Below are 19,621 nucleotides of genomic sequence, written 5' to 3'. Positions count from 1 at the left end.
CCCTCTTCCCAGTCACCTTTGTTTAATGGGAAAAAATATCACTTTGTATGCCTTTGCAATGCAAGCACTAACACATCTGGCTAACAATCAGATCTAGAACTCGTAATTTCAGTAAGGGCATAGCTATTTTTTGGGGAAGGAAGGGGTGAGCTTGCAGCTTTAAAAAAAATTTTAAATAATTCTACAAGCTTTACACATTATTTTAGAGAAATATTTAAAACAGCCCTACATTTTAAATTTCAAATAAAATAATAATAAAACAAAAACTTGCCCTTCCCTTAAATCAAAATTTTTTTGCTAGGTATGTAACATATGCCATTAAAAATATTTAATGTGTTATTTCAAATATAAAACACACTGTTTATTCAAAATTTTAAGCTGTAAAATTAAGAAGCAACTTAAATTCAAAGCAAATATTTTAATATTGTACTCCTATTGATTCTCCATTCTTCAACAATTGGATCTTAAAAATCCAAGTTTTATGATAGGTATTCTTCAATACCTAAAACAATTACCTTTTATTATTTTATCAAATTTCCTAATTTTTGAATCCTACTGTGGCTTAAATTTCGAGTAATATGTTCATTATAACATCACTGCAAACGTTTACTAAACTTACCAGTTAAAATGTACTATGAATCAAATGTGATTTAACTTTTATCAATTAGATACATTAATAAAAAAAAATAAACATTTTAATTACTAAAAAGTGCATTTATTGCTTTTTAATTTTTTTTGTTTCATTAATCCATTACACTGATTAAATTTGAAATTTTGAGTTCTTACCCTTTGCTGAAAGGCAACATAATCAGAATCTGTTATGTGAATTAAAAGGCTTGTGTTTTATTTAGTGGCAATATCTGTCAGTGGTTGCTTCTTGAATGTTTTTATTCTATTTACCAATCAATCTTGCGAGAAGAGGATGCTAAATTAAATTATATTCACCTATTTTAAGATGTTTTCAAAAAACTCTGAAAGAAACATTTAAAAGATACTACTTTTCCTTACATTTAACAACATACTTTCTTCCATATAAATGAAACTCCAAATTGCTGAGAAACATTTTTATTGCATAGGTATGAGGACTGTGCCAATAGGCCAATCACAAATTTATAATGCTACAGCAGCTTACATGTTATAAATGTTACATTAAAGAGTATTTTACAGAAATAAATACACTAAATACATAGATAAGTATGTAAAAAAAATGAATTGTAGAAACTAAACAATGATGTGCAGTAAATAATTTAATACCATTTACACAAAAATATGATAATGCTATACATTTCAAAGCACAAAAGATACTTAACAAACTACTATGAATGACCCATAATAAATATAGACTATATATCATAATTCGTATTTCTAAAAAATAAAACTTTTACCTGAAGCAAAAACAACTTTGGTATGACAGCTGGGATTTTATTACATTACTTAGAAACTTAATCACACAATACAGTACTGAAACAAAAATAAAATACATTTCAGAGAATGTTTATATTAAAATATTTCAGCACAGCAAGAAATTGTTAAATGCTATTACTTGATGTTTCAGTGATAAACTTCATTCAGAGAATACTTCAAGTAAGGGAAAATGATATCTTCATTAATGGAAATGTCACATCAATATTTTTAATGAAGATGATACATGTTTCATAGTAGTATTTCAACAGTTCCATTAGTGAAACATTATAATTGCAAATTCTCTTCTACACCTAATAACTCACGTGCAGTGCTTTCACAGTTAATAATCTGTAATATAAAACTATTACATGACAAATATTTACAATTTTTTCTCTTTATTCTTAACATGCATTTTTTAATAATGCTTTCTTTTGAGAGTTTTATAATACCTTAAAAAACTTCCTTTTCACTTGAAAATTTTAAATATAAATATTACAACATTACTCTGAACCAAATGCATATATACGAGAAGACAATAACATCAAATAATTACTAATAGAAATACTTAAAAAACATAAACACACTCTTTTTACTGCAGTTTTCCTTTACAGAGCAAAAGCTAATTTTACAAAAATGTGGTTTAAAGCTGAATCAGAAAATATTTTATGGAAAGTATATTACTTTTGCATTTATTGCTTGTTCGTGCAATTACACAAACCATTTGCATATTCTGATTTAAAATGACTTCAAGAGACCATAATAGTCCTCATGTGTGTATATTCTTCAAAAACTACATTTTTCTGCCTAAGCATAGTGAAATATACCGAATGAATAACATCACAAACCACATATCTAAGTTGAATGTTTTCTGTCTATCTTCTATAATAGGTTAAATAATTTTAAAAAATTTACTTGTATACATTTTATTAATTTTTAATAGATAACAAAAACTTTCTTTTAAAATATAAAATTTTCATTTCAAACTGAAGTACTAAGTTTTTATAATAAAACATCAACTTAGAAGTATAAAATTTGAATACCATTTTCAGATTTCCTTAGCATTGCATATTAAGAATTTTTTAATACTTCACAGTAGTTAAAAGTTTAAATTCTAAGCCCTTCACAGTTAGAAAGCTATGAAAATTTGCTCACATTCTCTCTCTAGCACTAGATATGTATGTAATATATATATAACACATACAATATTTAATTTGATATTTTAAGCCGAATTCTTAGGGCACCTTGAGCCTTAAGGATGTTACATTTCATTCACTAGTTTAAATTAAGTATAACTGAGCCTGATTTAAGAACTTCTTATATATTACAAATATTTCACAAAATTTTTCTTCTACTCTTATTAAAAAAATTCAGAAACTCTCGTATGATCTAGAAAAAATTACCCTTTGTATAATTAATTACAGAATGGTCAAATGTTAGCAACAAACTCTAACACAAGTCACCTCACATTTTAAGATCAAATATTTTTTCATTCATGCTATTATTTTGTCTTATTAAAATAAAATACTCATGTGGTACATTCAAGAAATTTTATTTATATAAAGCAAAAATCACTTTATGAAATGCTTACTATTTTAAGTAAAACTCATATAAGTCAAATATTACTTTTGGAACAGCACTGATATCAGCTGAACACACTAAACTGGGAGACATGTTAATTTTTAGATGCTCAAAAATGCAACTGTACTTTGTAAAGACAGACTTCTTTGTTACAAAAGTTAATTATCATATTTACATGCATATTCTCCCACAGCTTTTAGTATAAGGTTCAAGAAATTTGTATATTATTCACATAATTCCCCTTCCAATCCAAAAAAGATTAAAAAAAGAGCTTCCCTAAATTTTAAAATGGATTCAGCCATGATCGTTTTCATCCTACTGATTGATTTGCTATGGATTTTAGGTGCATGGGATCTGATTGATGAAGCAATAATAGTGAAGAACTGTAAGAAAACAGGGTTATCTAATACTTTTGATGCTTCTGAAAATCTTTGCAAGTGGAAAGGCAAACTGACTGGCAAGGTTGATGACAGCAAGTTGTAGCAGCCAACACAAAAACAGTTCAGCAGCATTCCATGATTTGAGGCTTAGGGAGCAGCAGTAGATAATAGTAAAGAGCGGGCAAGATTCAAAATACAGGAAAGTAGAAATGAAGGTATTTTAATAGCCACTATAATATTGATATTGTGTATTTTAAATGAAATCTAAATTTCTTTTAAATAAATAAAATTGTGAGAGTTACTAGTAGTTTATCCATGAATACTTTTCATTTGTTCTTTTACTGTTACTGCATCCTTCAAAATTTGATTATTCACATAATTTTCCACATTCAATATTTGTATTATGAAATTAGTAAAAAAAGGGGTAATATGCTAGTAAATACAATAATTACACATACAAAAAATAGCTTTTATGATAAATTATACTTTAGCATTAGAAACACAAAATTATGCCTAGTATTATTAAATAAATATTTCAAAGCATCTATAAAAAAGGTCATTATTATAAAGATATATCAAAATAATGCAAATTTGTTGTTATTTTCATCTGGAAGAGGGGACTGAAGTCATTGGTATTACTATATATGGAATGACATTATCAGCACACATTACAACAAGCAGTTCATCAGTTACTGTCAAAAAATGCAACATAAAAATAATGACAAAATGATTTTTCATAGGATTTCAAGCATCTGCAAACATTAGATTGATTTTAAAACTCTGATGATTAAAAAGGCAGACAATTTATGTCAAATTTTTGCTCATCCCCCCCCCAAATGTTTAAATGAAAGCTTAAAGTTAGATACATACATAAATTTCTTAATAGCAAAACTCCATATATGAATGTGAAAGATGAATCAAATCTTGGAAGAAATACAAATCATCTCCCTTAATAGCTTAAATGGAACAGCCTTCAAGCTCACAAATTACGGTATTTCACTTTGTTTTTTCATTTTTTGGCAGACAAAACACTAATTTTGAAGATAAGTCGGTGAAAGTGCAATGAAGTAGTAGTAGTAACTGTGCTACTAACATTAAAAAATTCAGAAAGCTGCCTCATACATATCATTATTAATATTAATGGATTTAAGAAGCTGCCTCATTTGTAATCTGAAAATCCAAACACAGAAACAGACATCACTTTAGACAACATAGACAGGGTAGGAGAGTTGATACTTGCAATACTGCCATTACTGTTATACACAATTAAAAAATCATGTAATGCTTACCTTCCCCCCCCTCCTTAGTGTCCATAAAAAATGTTCCAGACAAAAATTTACATTCTCATTTGAAACAGGGCATATACAATAGTTACTGTAGCATACTAGCATTAACTTTTATGCTCACAATTAATGCTTCTGTTTTTTAATGTCTTGATAAAACATTTCTATGCAAAATGTACACTCTCATTTGAAGCATATTAATTCAATAGACATACTGCAGCATACTCAACATAAAAATTATTAAAGAACTTATAATTCCACAAAACTATCTGATTAATGGGCAAAACAGGAAGTAAACATAAAATAATCATCATCATCAAGGAATATCCATTTTCCCTCGACTTTTTCAGGGGAAAAAATATTGCAATTAAATTTTTTAATACAATGCACATCACATGCAAGATAAATATAAGTGCAAAATAAAACTATTTTTAAAATGAAACGAAATTTAAATATGTATTAAAAGCAAACACTGTTAAATTTTCTTCTCCCTTCTGACAATCTTTAGATAAAAATGGAATGTAATTTAGTTTTTCCTTTGCAGTGGAAAAAATGTAAAAAATAATGCAGCAATGTGCTTGATTTGCTTTACGTTGTTATTATTATTTGGGTGGGGGGCAGATTAAGCAGTATAATATTTAGCATACTATACAAAAACTGTTCGAAGATTTATAAAAAATAAAAGTTTTACATATTATACAATAACTAATCCACTCCTCTACATAAGCAGTACATAGGATAGGAATCATTAGTATTTGATTTTAAAAAATATTGATTTTTTTACATAAGAGAATTTAACTGAGGCTTTAAAAAGTGTATAATTTAAATAAATATTTAATATTTCATAGTGATTTTGTTAGTATAAAAGTTATATTTGTTTAAAACAATTAATTTAGTTTTCCATCTAATGCTTAATGATGCTTATTATTTTTCCAATCACAAAACATGCTAGAGAAAAAGAACATGCATTCATGAATTTTCATTTCTGGAACACAATCTACTATCATGAAAGGCCTTTAAAAACACTATGATAGGACATTTTTGAACATGTTAAATGAATTTTCACAAATTAAAAAAATTAAAATAGAAACTGTTGACCCCTTATCCCCACAACAACAACAACTAAGAAAATAAATGAAAATAAAAATACTTTGCTAACTGGTTACTAAAAAGCAATTATAAATCTCAGCCAGCTATTATATATTTACATTATTGTAAATAACTATGTATTAATTACAAAATGCTAATTTCTTAATATATGAAATAAAGTTATTCTAATATGTTCCAATTTTTTTACAGATAAAAAATATTAGTTACACAGACATAAGACAAAATGCTTAGTATCCATATTTAATAGCCCTAGAAGTTATGGTTTGCCACCTTCATAAGAATACTTCAATATCTAATAACTTTGTACAGTACTAGAATTAGTGACAAGGCAGTAAAATTGTTTCAGTACAACAATACTATTAAAACCTTCAAATTTTGCTGTATAAACACAATCAATGAACTTTATGCAATAAAATTATGAATCTGAATCAAGAAGTTAGTTAGAAAAATACTTTTCTTTCAAATTACACTATTTCCTATTACACACGGTGGAGTTTTGGGTGTTAATTGTTTTTTCTTTTCAAAGATGGCAAACTAAAGTAATAAAGAAACTTAGATGACAAACTACAGTAATAAACAAACTTGATCAAAATTCAAAATAGCCTATAAATCAAAACTCACAACAGAAATGCTCAAAAGTTATGACAATGCTACTATATTTTTATATCAGAAATTATTCAATCATCTTTAACAATGAATATAGTGATGTACAAATAATGAATGAAAGCTAAAATTAACATGAATTTTATTCTTAATTACTCCATGCAAAAATAAGCCACACACACAAGAAGTCCCTCCCCTCCTTTTTTTTAACTTCAGCTTTCAATTACTAAATACAGTTATCAGATTGTGCTTCAGGCTAGTTTAAAAAAGGAAACTTCACACACAGTTTGTAATTAAATTTAAATAGCAGATAACATTACTGTTCAAACATAACTTATTTCACACAGATGTCTTCCTCATAATATTACAATGCAAACTTACATAGGAAAGTATATTTTTAAAATAAACTCATGAATTTTATTAGCATTAACATGAATTTTATCATGGCAGTATTGTATGTCATGGTGCAAAAATAAAATATTTTGACACAGCATGAAAGTACACACATCAAAACATTCACAGAGTTCAAATAAATTAAGCCTTATATTTCCCTCCTGAAGTGCAAATACATGTTCAACACATGAGGAGATATTGATCCCAGAGAAGTTATGTTAGGTGGGGTAAGATATGATAGGACTATAACCATTAGGCACAGCAACAGACTCAGCCTACAACATATAAACTTTTGCCTTCATTTCACAGTTTAGAGGAAATGATTTATTTGTATTTAATGAAAATAAATAAGATGAAATTGAGAAATAAGGGTTTTGTTCATGGCTGAATTTCTGAAGAATTCAATGCTGTATTTGTAGTTTATGTAGCTACTTGTTATTTCATTACATGGCAGATGAAAATTTGAAAAACTCATATTATGAACTTCATATTCATCCAATTATTCTTCTACAGTACAAATATTATAATTCATGTTAAAATAAATATTGAACTTTTCTTAAGATATAACTGGACTAATATATATTTCCAAAAATTTAGGAATATTAAATACTTTTAATTATAAGCAATGAATTTTCAAAAGAAATTATTTCTCAGCATGATATTACAGCTTTATTTATTTATTTATTAAATAAATCCAATAATACCACAAAATTAATTCATTCTAACATTTTTCATTCATATGCCATGGGATCTGAAATTACTTCTGCAATTTCTCTATGGCATTCTGTTTTTACCAGGGCAAGGGATTATTTTGTTTCTGCCCCAAAAAATATTTTACATTTTTTAAAACATTTCTTCCCATAATTTACGAATTCTTTTATAAGGCAAAATAAATTCAAAACCAATTTTTTTGCATTAGTTTTGTTGACTAATGCAAAAACTATAGACCAGTTTAATTTAAAAATCTGAGCATCTACAGAAATTCAGCCAAATGCAAAATTTTTTCTTAAATACCTAAATGATGTAAAAATTCAAAATTACCACTTTTTACAATTTACAAAGATATTTACATAACTTTTTAAATGAAGAAATGAAAATACTATTCTCACACGTGCTTCCGCACAGGTAAATACTGAAGCATTAAACTTTTTAAGCTCTACAAGAAAATAAAATCAAAATAAAAGCTGAATTGTTTTTGCATGCCTCTATAAAAAATGTAATATATCATGAATATTGAGCAAAATTTTTAAATTTTCTTTTGGATGTAGAGAATAAAATTTCTTTCAATAAGAAGACCTTCTGTCTGCTATGCCCTGGCTAAGTCATTTTCACCGTTAAAAACGGTCAGATTGGCACAAGTCTACAGGCACACTAATAAAAGGATCATCACAGATCAATGGGAATGTTGTCTTAAATATATGATCTTTCATTCAGTCTGATTCATTCTGGCTGCCCATTAGAACGAGGCCTATGCACCAGGAAATGAGTAAGCTTGGTGGGCAAAGATCCAAGGTTCAGCTGGTAAAATTCTACAAGTTGCAACAAATCATAAAACTTAGTACGGCCATTGTCCAATGAATAGCAGAGCTGGTCTTTTTCATCCACCTTAAAAAAAAAAAAAAAAAAAAAAAAAAAAAAAAAAAAAAAAAAAGGAGGATATTAATTTTAATTATATGATGCTTTGGTGATCAATAAAGACACTTTTGATTTAGTTATCCCAAATATTGGTCTTAGAAAGAAAAAATAATATTCTTTCAAAGTATTACATATTACTAGATTTGCAATTACAGTAAACCTTCTTAGGTAACAATCTCTAATAAACAGACATATAGCAACCACTGGCATTAAAGACCAAAATAATTTAAAACTATCACTGGTCATCTTACAGAATATTCACTGCATATACATGAGAGTTAATTATACAGTAATATATATGAAAAAGATATATGAAAATTCTGGATAGTTAAGCATATAAAAAAATGCAAAGCATTGTAGAAAATCCAAATGAATGAAGACTGCCAATCTAAAATTATATATAAAAAAAACATAATCTTATTTGTTTTCAACTTGAATATCAAAAGCCTCTTAAGCAAACAAAGGTAAAAAAAATCTTATCTGATTATCAGATCTTGTAAACCATAAAAGCTGGTAGAAATGTCTCCTAGCTTGCATCATTCATTCTCATGCTTTATATATTTTATTTAATTAGATCAATGTTCTCACACTGTGAACCTGTGGCATTTCCCCTAAATTAATTAGGATTATTATGACTTATTTATTATTGGAAGAATTTGAAGATTCTAAGATTTTAATAGTTCTGAATCCAATTTTATATTATTTTTCGTTATCATTAAAAATGAACATGAGTAACATCCCAGCAATTCTTCAAAATGGAGCTAATTAATTTATACCATACTAAATCTTATTTAAAGATACAGATTTGATTAAACGTTTTTCAAGCATGTCAAAAATAAGTAACAAATCGTTGGTATCAGAATAATTGCTTTGTTTGAGAATACATTTACATGTGAACAAATTTTTCTTCCTGCTGCTGAAATTCGATAAGTCTTATCAAAAGGAGTGAAGTACTATTGCATTATCCCCTCAACCATGAAAAGAATCAGCAGGCAAAGCTGTGAGTAGTTGCCAAAGTATACAACCCAGAATTTTATGAAAATTTAATTATCAGGCAATCCACTAATAGTTGCACATGCATTAGGCTAGCAATGGTGGTAATCCACACAGTGTTAAAATTCAAGGGTCATGTTTGTGGTTTCTGTTTGCTATAGTTAATTTGGCATTTTACAAATTTGACAATATTTTTTTAAGTTAAAACAGGTCAATGTGTGCATGGAAAGCAGTGCTAATTTGATCTGCAATGTTGAGAAGTCTACAATTCTCTGACGTTTTTATAAGTTAAAAATATCACTGTGCATCAGTGGATTAGCAAGCATAACTAGCGCCCGGGACAAAATACCTTTTTATCACCCTCCCCCCCCAAAAAAAAACACATTGATATGATGAAAATCTTGTTTCGAGACCATTTGGTGCCCCTCTGTGAGCGGCGCCTGGGGCATCATACATTCCCTTGCCCCCCTCGCTACGCCACTGTTGTGCACATGTACAGGAAAAAAGAAAGTTTTGGATGGATTCATACATGGCTGTTTAATGTGTTTTTAATTTAGTTAATTTGTTGCTATTTCATGTAAATTACAGTGTTTCGTTACAGATGTTTGTTTTATGTAATTTTTTATGTTTCATTATGGATGTTTCTTGCATTTTTAATTTCATTAATCATTACAGTTTTATGTAATCTTCAGGATGCTGACATTTTTTTAAATGACTACTGTTTAAGCAAGCATTCATAAAATGTATACCCACGGTGACTTAATAAGAATACATTAAATTCAGTAAATAAAATTTAATATGGATTCAGCAGCTTTATTTTAATTTTTTTTCTTAATGTTTCGTAGAATTCTGAATAATCTGGTATTTTATTTTTCTGAGATCTGCATTTTATTCACTCCTGGAAGCTTGCACATGTACAAATTATGTATGTTTCAACTTGAAAGAGAAACATGCTAAAGAGGCAAAATAAGGTTCTGATTTAGAGGGCGATCTGATGTACTCAAAATCCATGGCAAAATATGATTTGGACTTTGCTTAATTTAAATATAAGTTTATTTGTTTTTGCAATGAATATGTATTGAACATGTATGTCTTATACACTACAAAGTCTTTAATCTGGACATCCATAATCCAAAATTATCTATAATCCGGACCTCAAAGCTACAAACTTTCTGCGCATAATACGTTTACGCATGCGCATAATATGTTTACACATGCGTGATTCCTAAGGCCAGTATTCATACCTGGTCCTTAGGATAAGGTAACTGGCACCCTAAACCACTGCACTGATGTTCACTTATGCTAACTCCAAAATCATTTTCAGTTGTCAGATGTTGAATATATTCTAAATGTAAATTTCATCAAATAATTTTAATCGCTTCCTTAAGTTGAAAAAAAAAGGGTAAAATAGATAATGGTGAAAAGATGAAAAAAATCATACTGATTTCATGTGGGTATCCTTTTTGGGAGACCAAGACAGATGGATTTTCCTCAATATCACAATATATTAGGACGAAAAAAACCATAAGAAAATTTGAAATACAGTAAGACCCCGCTTAACGCTGTTTCGGTTTAGCGCTCTTTTATTTCAACCCGGGGATTTCCTGAAATTGTGCGCAGCGCTAGGTTTCCAAATAACATATCTGAAACAGTGTAGTTGTGTTTCTTGTTTGGTGCGGTGCTGTCCGGATGCATTTTTATCATTTGAAACATTTGTTGACATTATTGTAAGTATAAACTTATATAATACTATAACGATTAATACAGTGACAAATATTATGATCTTTAGTTTTTATCATGGGTGATAATAAAAAACAAGAAAAGAAAGCAACCAGAAAAAGCATTTCACTGGAAATTAAAATGCATGTGATTAGAAGATTAGATTCTGGTGAACGCCAATCTCAAATCAGTGCTGCATTGAATTTGGCAACTTCAGTAGATTCAACATTAGATGCCTTCTTGACAAAAAAGCAGAAAATTGGAAACACAGAATAGACTGAATGATCTGACTGACTGAGAATTTTATTTGTTTTTTTATAAGTATATTCGTTTATATCGTTTTTATTTTTATAAGAAATAAATGTTTGGTTTTATTTTTATTAAAAAAATTATTAAATTTAATACCTAACCAATTTCCTATCCATCTTTCCCTAACCCCATTATTTACATGTTAAGATAGCCTCGTTTAGAGCTGTTTCGTATTACGCTCTACTTTGATGGAACGTATCCACCACGTTAAGCGGGGTCTTACTGTATCTTGAATACTGATCTATTTGAGTACCAAAAAGTGAAATTCCATTGCACATGCAGAGGTTTTTATGAATAAATTGAAGTTTTACTACGCAACATTTTACTAAAGCATTTAATGAAGCCTATAATTACTGATACCCCATTATAGAAAAGTAGGGGGGACTGAAAAATGCTATTAAAGTCATACATATACTTGCACAAATGTACCCTTTTTGATGAAAGCATATTTACAGTGGCAGCAAGAAATGCAAGACAGAATACTGAAATAGAAGATTTGAAAAAAGTCATCCAACCAAACATTTCCAAGGCAAGACAAACAACACAAAAATTTTGTTCTTAAATGGGCAGGAAAAATAAATAGGTCCATTATAAAATGAGGCAAATATTAAACTATAAAATATCTCTATATGCACATTAGCACATACGCTTGGTATAAATCTCTATATGCACATTAGCACATATGCTATAGAAGATTATAAGAGATATCTCCGCCTTCTTAGCATGCCTTCATGATATAACGGCCAGCACACTTGCCGCGTATTCCAGAGGTCCGAGTACCGGCAAGGGCATTGCTAATTTTTTATCTCTCCTGCTTTCGAAATAACCTAATGTCTCTACAGTGGAACCCAAACTAAAAGGGTGGTGGATGACGATTCTCCACCACAAGGATTTAGCAACTGGATCCCCTAATCCCAGGCACTGTTTAAAAGCAGGAGTATATAAGGTATTTCTCCTGCCTTCTTAGCATGCCTTCATGGTGTAAGCTACCACAATCAGCACGTATTCGAGAAGTCCGAGGTTCGAGTCCTGGCAAGGGCATTGCTCATTTTTCATCTCTCCTGCTTTGAAATAACTTAATGTATCCACAACACTATGCATCCGGTTTCCATGTAAAACATATCAATGCCATTCATAACTGATTCATCTTTCCAGCTTGTTTAAAAATTTTCACTTTATACAGTCAAACGTCGTTAATTCGGACACCCATAATCCGGACATCAAAGATACAAACTTTCTGCGCATGCATCGCGTAAGACCTTTACGGCTGCGCATATGCGTGTGCGCATACGCACAATACGTTTACGCATGCACGTTTAATGTATAACGGACGGTATAAGCTAAAATTATCTAATTATCTATTTCAGTTAATGTTGCAGATTGTGTTGTTCCTTAATCTTCGATTTGGATCCGGCTTATTTTTATCTGCAGACTGTTAGAGCAATTTTATAAAAGTAAGCTTGAACTTTCGTTATGTCAAATAGAATTTTGGATGCTGGAGCTCCCAAAGGATCTACAAAGCGAAGGTATGTTTCAAAGTCCATTAAAGAGAAAGTGGAATTGCTGCAAAAAATGAATAAAGGCACATCCTTTGATTATCTAATCATTCCGAAATATGTTTATCAATTTCACGCTGCTCTGCGGGGGGAGGGAAACGACGTGGCGCGCAATGAATTGGAAGTTGATCTGTCAGCACTATCCTTATCATCAGGGCAGATGTTTTTATTTTATTTGGCTTATAATTCCTTACTAAATGTAGTATTTCATCTCGATGTACTCCGTCTTTGATTTAAATCAAGTTCCTCATCATTATAATTCGCATCCGAATTATAAAAGTGACAGAGAGGTTATTGAAAACAAAGAAATTTCGATTGACAAATTAGTCAGTATTCTCGACACAGTAATTATAGGACTTGAACAGCTGAACTTTGTAACTGAACAAGAAATTATGTCTTTATAGAATTAAAGAGAAAGTATTATCACATAAAACGAAACAACTTACATTGAAAGAAATGTTTAATAAAGAAAACAAATAAATATTAAGCTTTTTTTTTTTTTTTTTTTTTTTTTTTTTTTTGTAAATTTTGATATTTTTTATATCATAATTGTTCTTTATTTCATAAATTATGGTTTCATATTTTTAATTTTATAATTTCTGCATGCCATCTTACCAGATTTAAACTGATGATCTATAATGTGGAAAAATCAATAATCCGGAATTGGCGAAGTCCTGACGAGTCCGGATTAACAACTTTTGACTGTATTAATAATAACTGCACACCAAAAATGTCAATCAGTGTATAAAATATAATCAATTGATGAAAATACATAGTAATACTAACCTCAAAACCCAAGGAGTCTTTTCCCTCCCTTTTTTTTTCCTAATTTTAATTTTTGATTTTAAAGCAAGGCAGTTTTTTTTATGACATTATGAGCTAGATCATCATTTTGACTTTTTTCGAGACGCGTATAATGTCCTTGTGCAGAGAAGAAAATTTAGTAACCCTTATGTTTGCTTATCTTTTTCACACGATGCTTCATCCCAGAATTTATACGAGATGCAGAAAAAATATACATTTCCTCCATTTGATATTAAATTATGAAAAATCGATCCAAATCCCACACTGATTAATAATAGCAATAGTACTGATTTACTGTCAAATAATTTAATTTTAACATAAAAATTACAAAAGTTTCGATATTCCGTACTAATATCAGCATACAGATTTTTAATTAAAGGCTCAAAATTTAACAAAAAATGGCTATTTAAAGACAAAAATATCCTTTCATAAAAAAAAACTCTTTTCAAATAATGGAAGTTAATCAAAATATTCCTAGCATATAAATAAGAATTTCATGCACTAACACATAGGAACAGAATCATTTGTTTTTTTATATTACAAAATAAATTTATTAGTAAGAGGTTTCAAGAAAGAAAGAACATAAACAAGGAAAAATAAAGAAAATTAAACACCAAGAAATAAACAGATTCTTACAGGGAAAATTTGGCAGTGATGAACTTTGTGATTATAGACATACGACAAGACAAAGCTCCCTGGATTTCTCCTACTTTCTCTCACCAGAAAAACACTGAAATATTTACAAAATAAAGTTCATCATTCTTTTGAAATAGATTAAAATAATAAAATGCAAATAAAAAGCAATATTCAGATTATTTTCACAATGATTTTTTCTTGCTCAACACAACTTATCCATAATCCTGAAGTACAGGAGGGATTCCGCATTACTAAATTTTACATGAAAATGTTTAGCACTACACAAAACAAAGCTGTTAGGATTGACAAAAAAATTATTCTTTTTTATGTTTTCAACAATCTAACATAGTACCTCCATATCAATAAAATGCTTCAGCCTTACATATTTAAAAAGAAATCATTTTAGTGAGAAGTTTCATCACTTGTAAAGTTTTTAAAATTTCAAAAGCTTTTTTTTTTTTTTTTTTTTTTTTTTTTTTTTTTTTTTTTTAGAAAATGCAGATTTAAGGCAATTAAAGCATAACAAGAACAGATGGTACAGAATTTGATAACATTCATTTTTTTTACATGGCCGGACTGACTGTCCTTTTAAATACTTATTTGAACTTTTAAAAGGGAGAAACGTGGTAGCTGTAATAAGCAAATCAATGTTTATTTAATAACAGCACTGATCGGATGATATTCAGCTATTTTACCAATAATTAAAATATGAATTGAATGCTGTTCAAAAATTCTCACCAAATTTGTTACCTCAAGAAACTATTTATTACTCTTTATTACTCGGAAATAACTATCTATATCTCTTTAGTTATTTATGATTTTTTTACTCATACTCTAAAATGGGGAGGGAAGAAGAAAAAAAAAAAAAAAAAAAAAACACTAACTCTCTAAAAAAAAAAAAAGAAAGAACATAGGATATTGCCATTCTCTGAAACATAAACTGTACAAAACATAGATAATAATATGAATAGATAATGAATTAAAAAAAAACCTATAGAGTAAAGAAAACGATTATATCTGCTTGAAACTCGAGCAATATTATTCAGAACCTGCAGTTAGAAAAAAAAAATGTAAACAAAAATATTAGAGTCAAAATATTCTTCATCCTCCCACCTTGCAATATGAAATTCGGGATTGAATATTGCAAAATAATAAAAAATTAAACATTGTTCTCACAAGTCCAATTGATAAGGAACTCTAGTTGTCCTTCCTGATTTGGTTATTGTGGACGATTTTAAATGGGTATGGATTATTCTATTTGTTTCTTAAGGTACATCATCAATTGGAGTTTGCTCTACCGAAATATTTTTGCATCGTTGACTTCCACTGAATTTCGATGGAAGTTCCTCGGCAGTCGATAATTCCAAAGGATAAAGATTTTGTACAGCTCTTATGACTTCTCCATTTTGCCCTTTAATTCTGGCTCGTCGACTTTCACCGTCGATACCTGGAAATAATTGTATGATTTTACCAAGAGGCCAATTTAATCTCCTCTTGTGATCGCTTCTAATTAAGACAATGTCTCCTTTAAATTTACAACTTCTAGTGAATTTTTTGCTTGTTGTTTTCAAAGTTCCCAGATATTCCTGGCGAAATCTTTTTGTGAAAACATGGTTAACATTTTGGATATAATGCAATCTACGTTTATAAAAAGTAGAATTGAAGTTATGTTTTACAATTGCACTGAATGGTTTTGTAATTCCCGTAAAAATTTTTTAGGTGTTATGGAAATGAGACTTGAATTGGCCGATACAACTGTTAAAGGTCTATCATTTAGGATAGCTTCACAGGTACACAAAACAGTACACATTTCCTCATAACTAAGGCAGGCTCTCCCAAGAACATTTCCTAATATTCTTTTCATCATTCCTATGAGGCATTCCTACCAGACCCCCCACCATGGAGCGCCTGGGGGAATGAACTTCCAAATAATACGTTCATTAGCTCCTTTTTTTGTAATTTCGTTGAAATCGATTGAAGCAAGTGCATTGCGTGCTCGTACAAAATTCGTTCTATTATCAGTATAAATTATGGATGGCTTCACACATCTAGCAGCAAAATGATAAAATGCTTGTAGAAAAGTATCTCTCGTTAAGGATGTAACCAATTCCAAATGAACACAATGGTACACTGCGCAAGTGAATAGGCAAATCCATGCCATCTTGTAGTCTCTTAGAAATATAGGTCCAGCATAATCTATGCCAGTTATTTGAGGCATTCTGTACCCGATCTCTTAAGAAGTGGTGGCGCTGGTGGGTTAACATTTTTGTTTGAAAAACGCTTACAGGTTATACAAGTTTTCAAAACGGATGACACAACTCTTCTTCCCGTTAATATCCAAAATCTTTCTCTTAAAGAATTTAGGACGTGAGAAACTCCAATATGTCCTTTCAACTTATGTTCTTCTACTATTAAACTTCTTATAAGAGGATGATCACTTGGCAAAATAGCAGGAGTTTGGAATTCACATGTATCTTCTCTTTGAAATATCGCTGTTTTAGTTCTGATGATCCTACAATCAACGAATGGGTTACGACTTAAAATCCGTTTATCTTCCATTCCATTAAAGGACTCATTTTGTATTAAACGAATCAAGATATTCTCTGCTTAATTTAACTCAGATACACTAAGTTCATCCTTTTTCTTGTTTTGATGTTTACAGTTGTAAACAAAACGACACATCCATGCTACCAGTCTGATTGACGATAAATTGAGAATCTAGTAGCAACTATTTCACTAGCATTAAGATTTATTAAGGATGAAATAATAATTTTATTTTTCTCAAGAGCTATTTCTTCTTCATCAGCACTAAAATCTTCTTTTGGCCATTTTTCTGGTGATAAATATAGCCATTTAGGATCTTCCCACCATCTAGATTTAATTAAATAAGAAGCAAAGCATCCTCTACTGGGCAAATCAGCAGGATTCAGTGATCCTGGTACATGCCTCCAAGATTCAATAGCAGTCGGTCGCTTTACTTCCTTAATTCTGTTGTGAACAAATACGTCCATTATTTCATTCCTCTGTATCCAAGCTAGCACATTAGACGAATCTGTCCAAAAATAAATATCACCATCTTGAAATTCAGGTATTATGCTGGATGCTAAACGTGTACATCTCGTAGCTCCAAGAAGTTCCAATCGAGTTATTGTTGTCTTTATCCTTCTGTTGGGTGCAACTCTTACTTTAGCTTGCACCAAATGAATTTGAACCAAATTTCTTGTTTGTTCTCGAAAAAAAAAAAAAAAAAAAAAAAAAAAAACACACACAGTTGAATATGCAAGTTTACTCGTATCACTGAAGAAATGAAGTGAGACATTTTAAATCTCACGATCACAGTTTAACCATCTTGGTACTTCAAATCATTCAACCATTTACAAAATTGTGATTTTGAATTTGAATCAACTTCTTGGTCCCAAGATAACTTAACTTCCCATAGGTGCTGAAGTAAAAGTTTCGACACAAGAAATACGGGGCAAGCTATTCCTAAAGGGTTGAATATTTTGTGTGTAGTAGCTAAAATCTCTCTTTTAGACAAAATTTCGAGTAGATTGTAGGTGATGTTAGTAATATTATGGCAAAGGTAATCTACATATCGTTCTCAAAACATTCCTAATACATTTGTGGCACTAGAGGAATTATCTGTTGGGTCACTGTATTCCCAACCAAGTAATTCTAGCTTTCTTGTAGCTAAAGTATCTGAAGAAACTTGTATGAACTGTTGCAATTCTAAATCATTTTTCACACTCACTTAACAATTATCTATATAAAAGCTGTTTTTCAATTGCTCAATAATATCCACTTCATACTTTGGGTTTCCATTTAGTTGTTTCAAAGTGGATTCTAGAAGATGGTGAATTACAGAAACTAGCAAGAAAGGGCTACTTGTAACTCCAAATACTACCCTACAATGCCTGTAATAATTCAGTTTTCCATCAGTTCTATACCATAAGAATCTTAGATAGCCTTTATCCTTAGGTTGAGACTTATTTGTAAGAAAGTTTTTCGGATATGCAAAAACTCCTATTCTGTTCATTTGGAATCTATGAAGAATTGAAGGAATAAGTTCGATAAGGTTCTGACCTTTTTCTAGAAAATCATTGAGACTAGGTGATCCTTTCTGTTTGGCTGAGGCATCAAACACTGACTTGTTTCGTGTAGTACTGTTTTCTTTTACTACTTGTCGATGTGGTAGATGATGGCATGTTACATCAATTTTGCTTTTTGGTACTTCTTCTATGACGCCTTCTCATTCCCATTCACTAAAAACTTCTCCATAAGCATCATAAAGTTTCTCAGCTTTTAGTCGTTTTACTGTAGAATCTAATCTCTTTACAACTAAGTCATAGTTACCTTTTAACGGTAGATGGTTATCAAGCCATGGCAAGCTGACTTGAAAACGTCCCTCTTCGTTCACCTTTACAGTAGACAAGAAACGATCTCTTGCCTCTTCTTGAAGTTCCAGTTTATTTTTCTTCATCTGAGAGATCTAGAATTCCAAGTGAATCTAGAGACCATAGATTGGATATCAATATTTCCTTATTCAACATTGATGTGACGAGCAGTGCAGAATTGTCTGAGATCTCACACATACCATTTTTCCCAAAAAGAGTCCAGCCAAGTTAAGTTTCTATAGCAGCAAGACCTGAAGTAAGCAATTTAAATCCTCCGGTCATCAACTTGCCTGCAATGTCAGTGTCGATAAGTATTTCTATTGGTCCATTATTATTGTCGGATACAGAAATATTGTTCTCTTTAAGCTCTCGAATCCACTCACCTTTAGCAACTGGTGGTATACTTCCACAAATAATATCTTGGCTAAGAATTTGAAGGCCTTTGAAGTTACAATGATAAGTTCCATCCGTTTTAGAGAAGAACACTGTAAAAACATTGTGGTTTATGACATCAGAACATGACCCGCCAAATAATGAACGGCTCAATCTTTCTTTAGATGTACTCTCGAATTATTTTCATCTGCAGTGCTTTTTAGAATACAAGCTCTTTGTGAAGCTGAATCGATAATAGCAAGGGCCTGGCGCTTTCTATCTCGCCCTTTCAACGTAACTGTTGAAGTCTGCAAAAACACATTTGTTGTTCACGCCAAATAGGCAAGGGTTTGATCTTGTTCAGGTACTGCATCTGTTTTTTCATTCTTATTCATGCTAACAGGAACTGGAGATTTTGATTCAGCTTAGATATTTCTACATAAAAGTATGTG

General features: G+C 30.3%; 1 protein-coding gene across 7 annotated transcripts in view; it reads right to left on the bottom strand.

Annotated features, from left to right (window-relative positions):
• Window positions 1-1,049: 1,049 nt before the first annotated feature.
• Window positions 1,050-19,621, bottom strand: part of LOC118194145 (growth factor receptor-bound protein 14-like) — a 248,475-nt gene continuing 229,903 nt past the window's right edge. For all 7 annotated transcript variants that reach the window (XM_085806550.1, XM_085806547.1, XM_085806546.1 and 4 more), the window contains 2 exons: window positions 14,404-14,497; window positions 1,050-8,356 (listed from right to left, as the gene is read on the bottom strand). In XM_085806550.1, the coding sequence (XP_085662676.1) occupies window positions 8,192-8,356; window positions 14,404-14,497 (259 nt within the window). In that variant the 3' untranslated portion in view covers window positions 1,050-8,191. The remainder of the gene's footprint in view (window positions 8,357-14,403; window positions 14,498-19,621) is intronic.

Source organism: Stegodyphus dumicola, chromosome 12 (assembly GCF_044657685.1).
Source record: "Stegodyphus dumicola isolate Sdum_Otavi_A_Nest chromosome 12, ASM4465768v1".
NCBI lineage: Eukaryota > Metazoa > Arthropoda > Arachnida > Araneae > Eresidae > Stegodyphus > Stegodyphus dumicola.
Note: the sequence above shows the minus strand (reverse complement) of the source record. Positions and strands in the feature narration are given on the sequence as shown.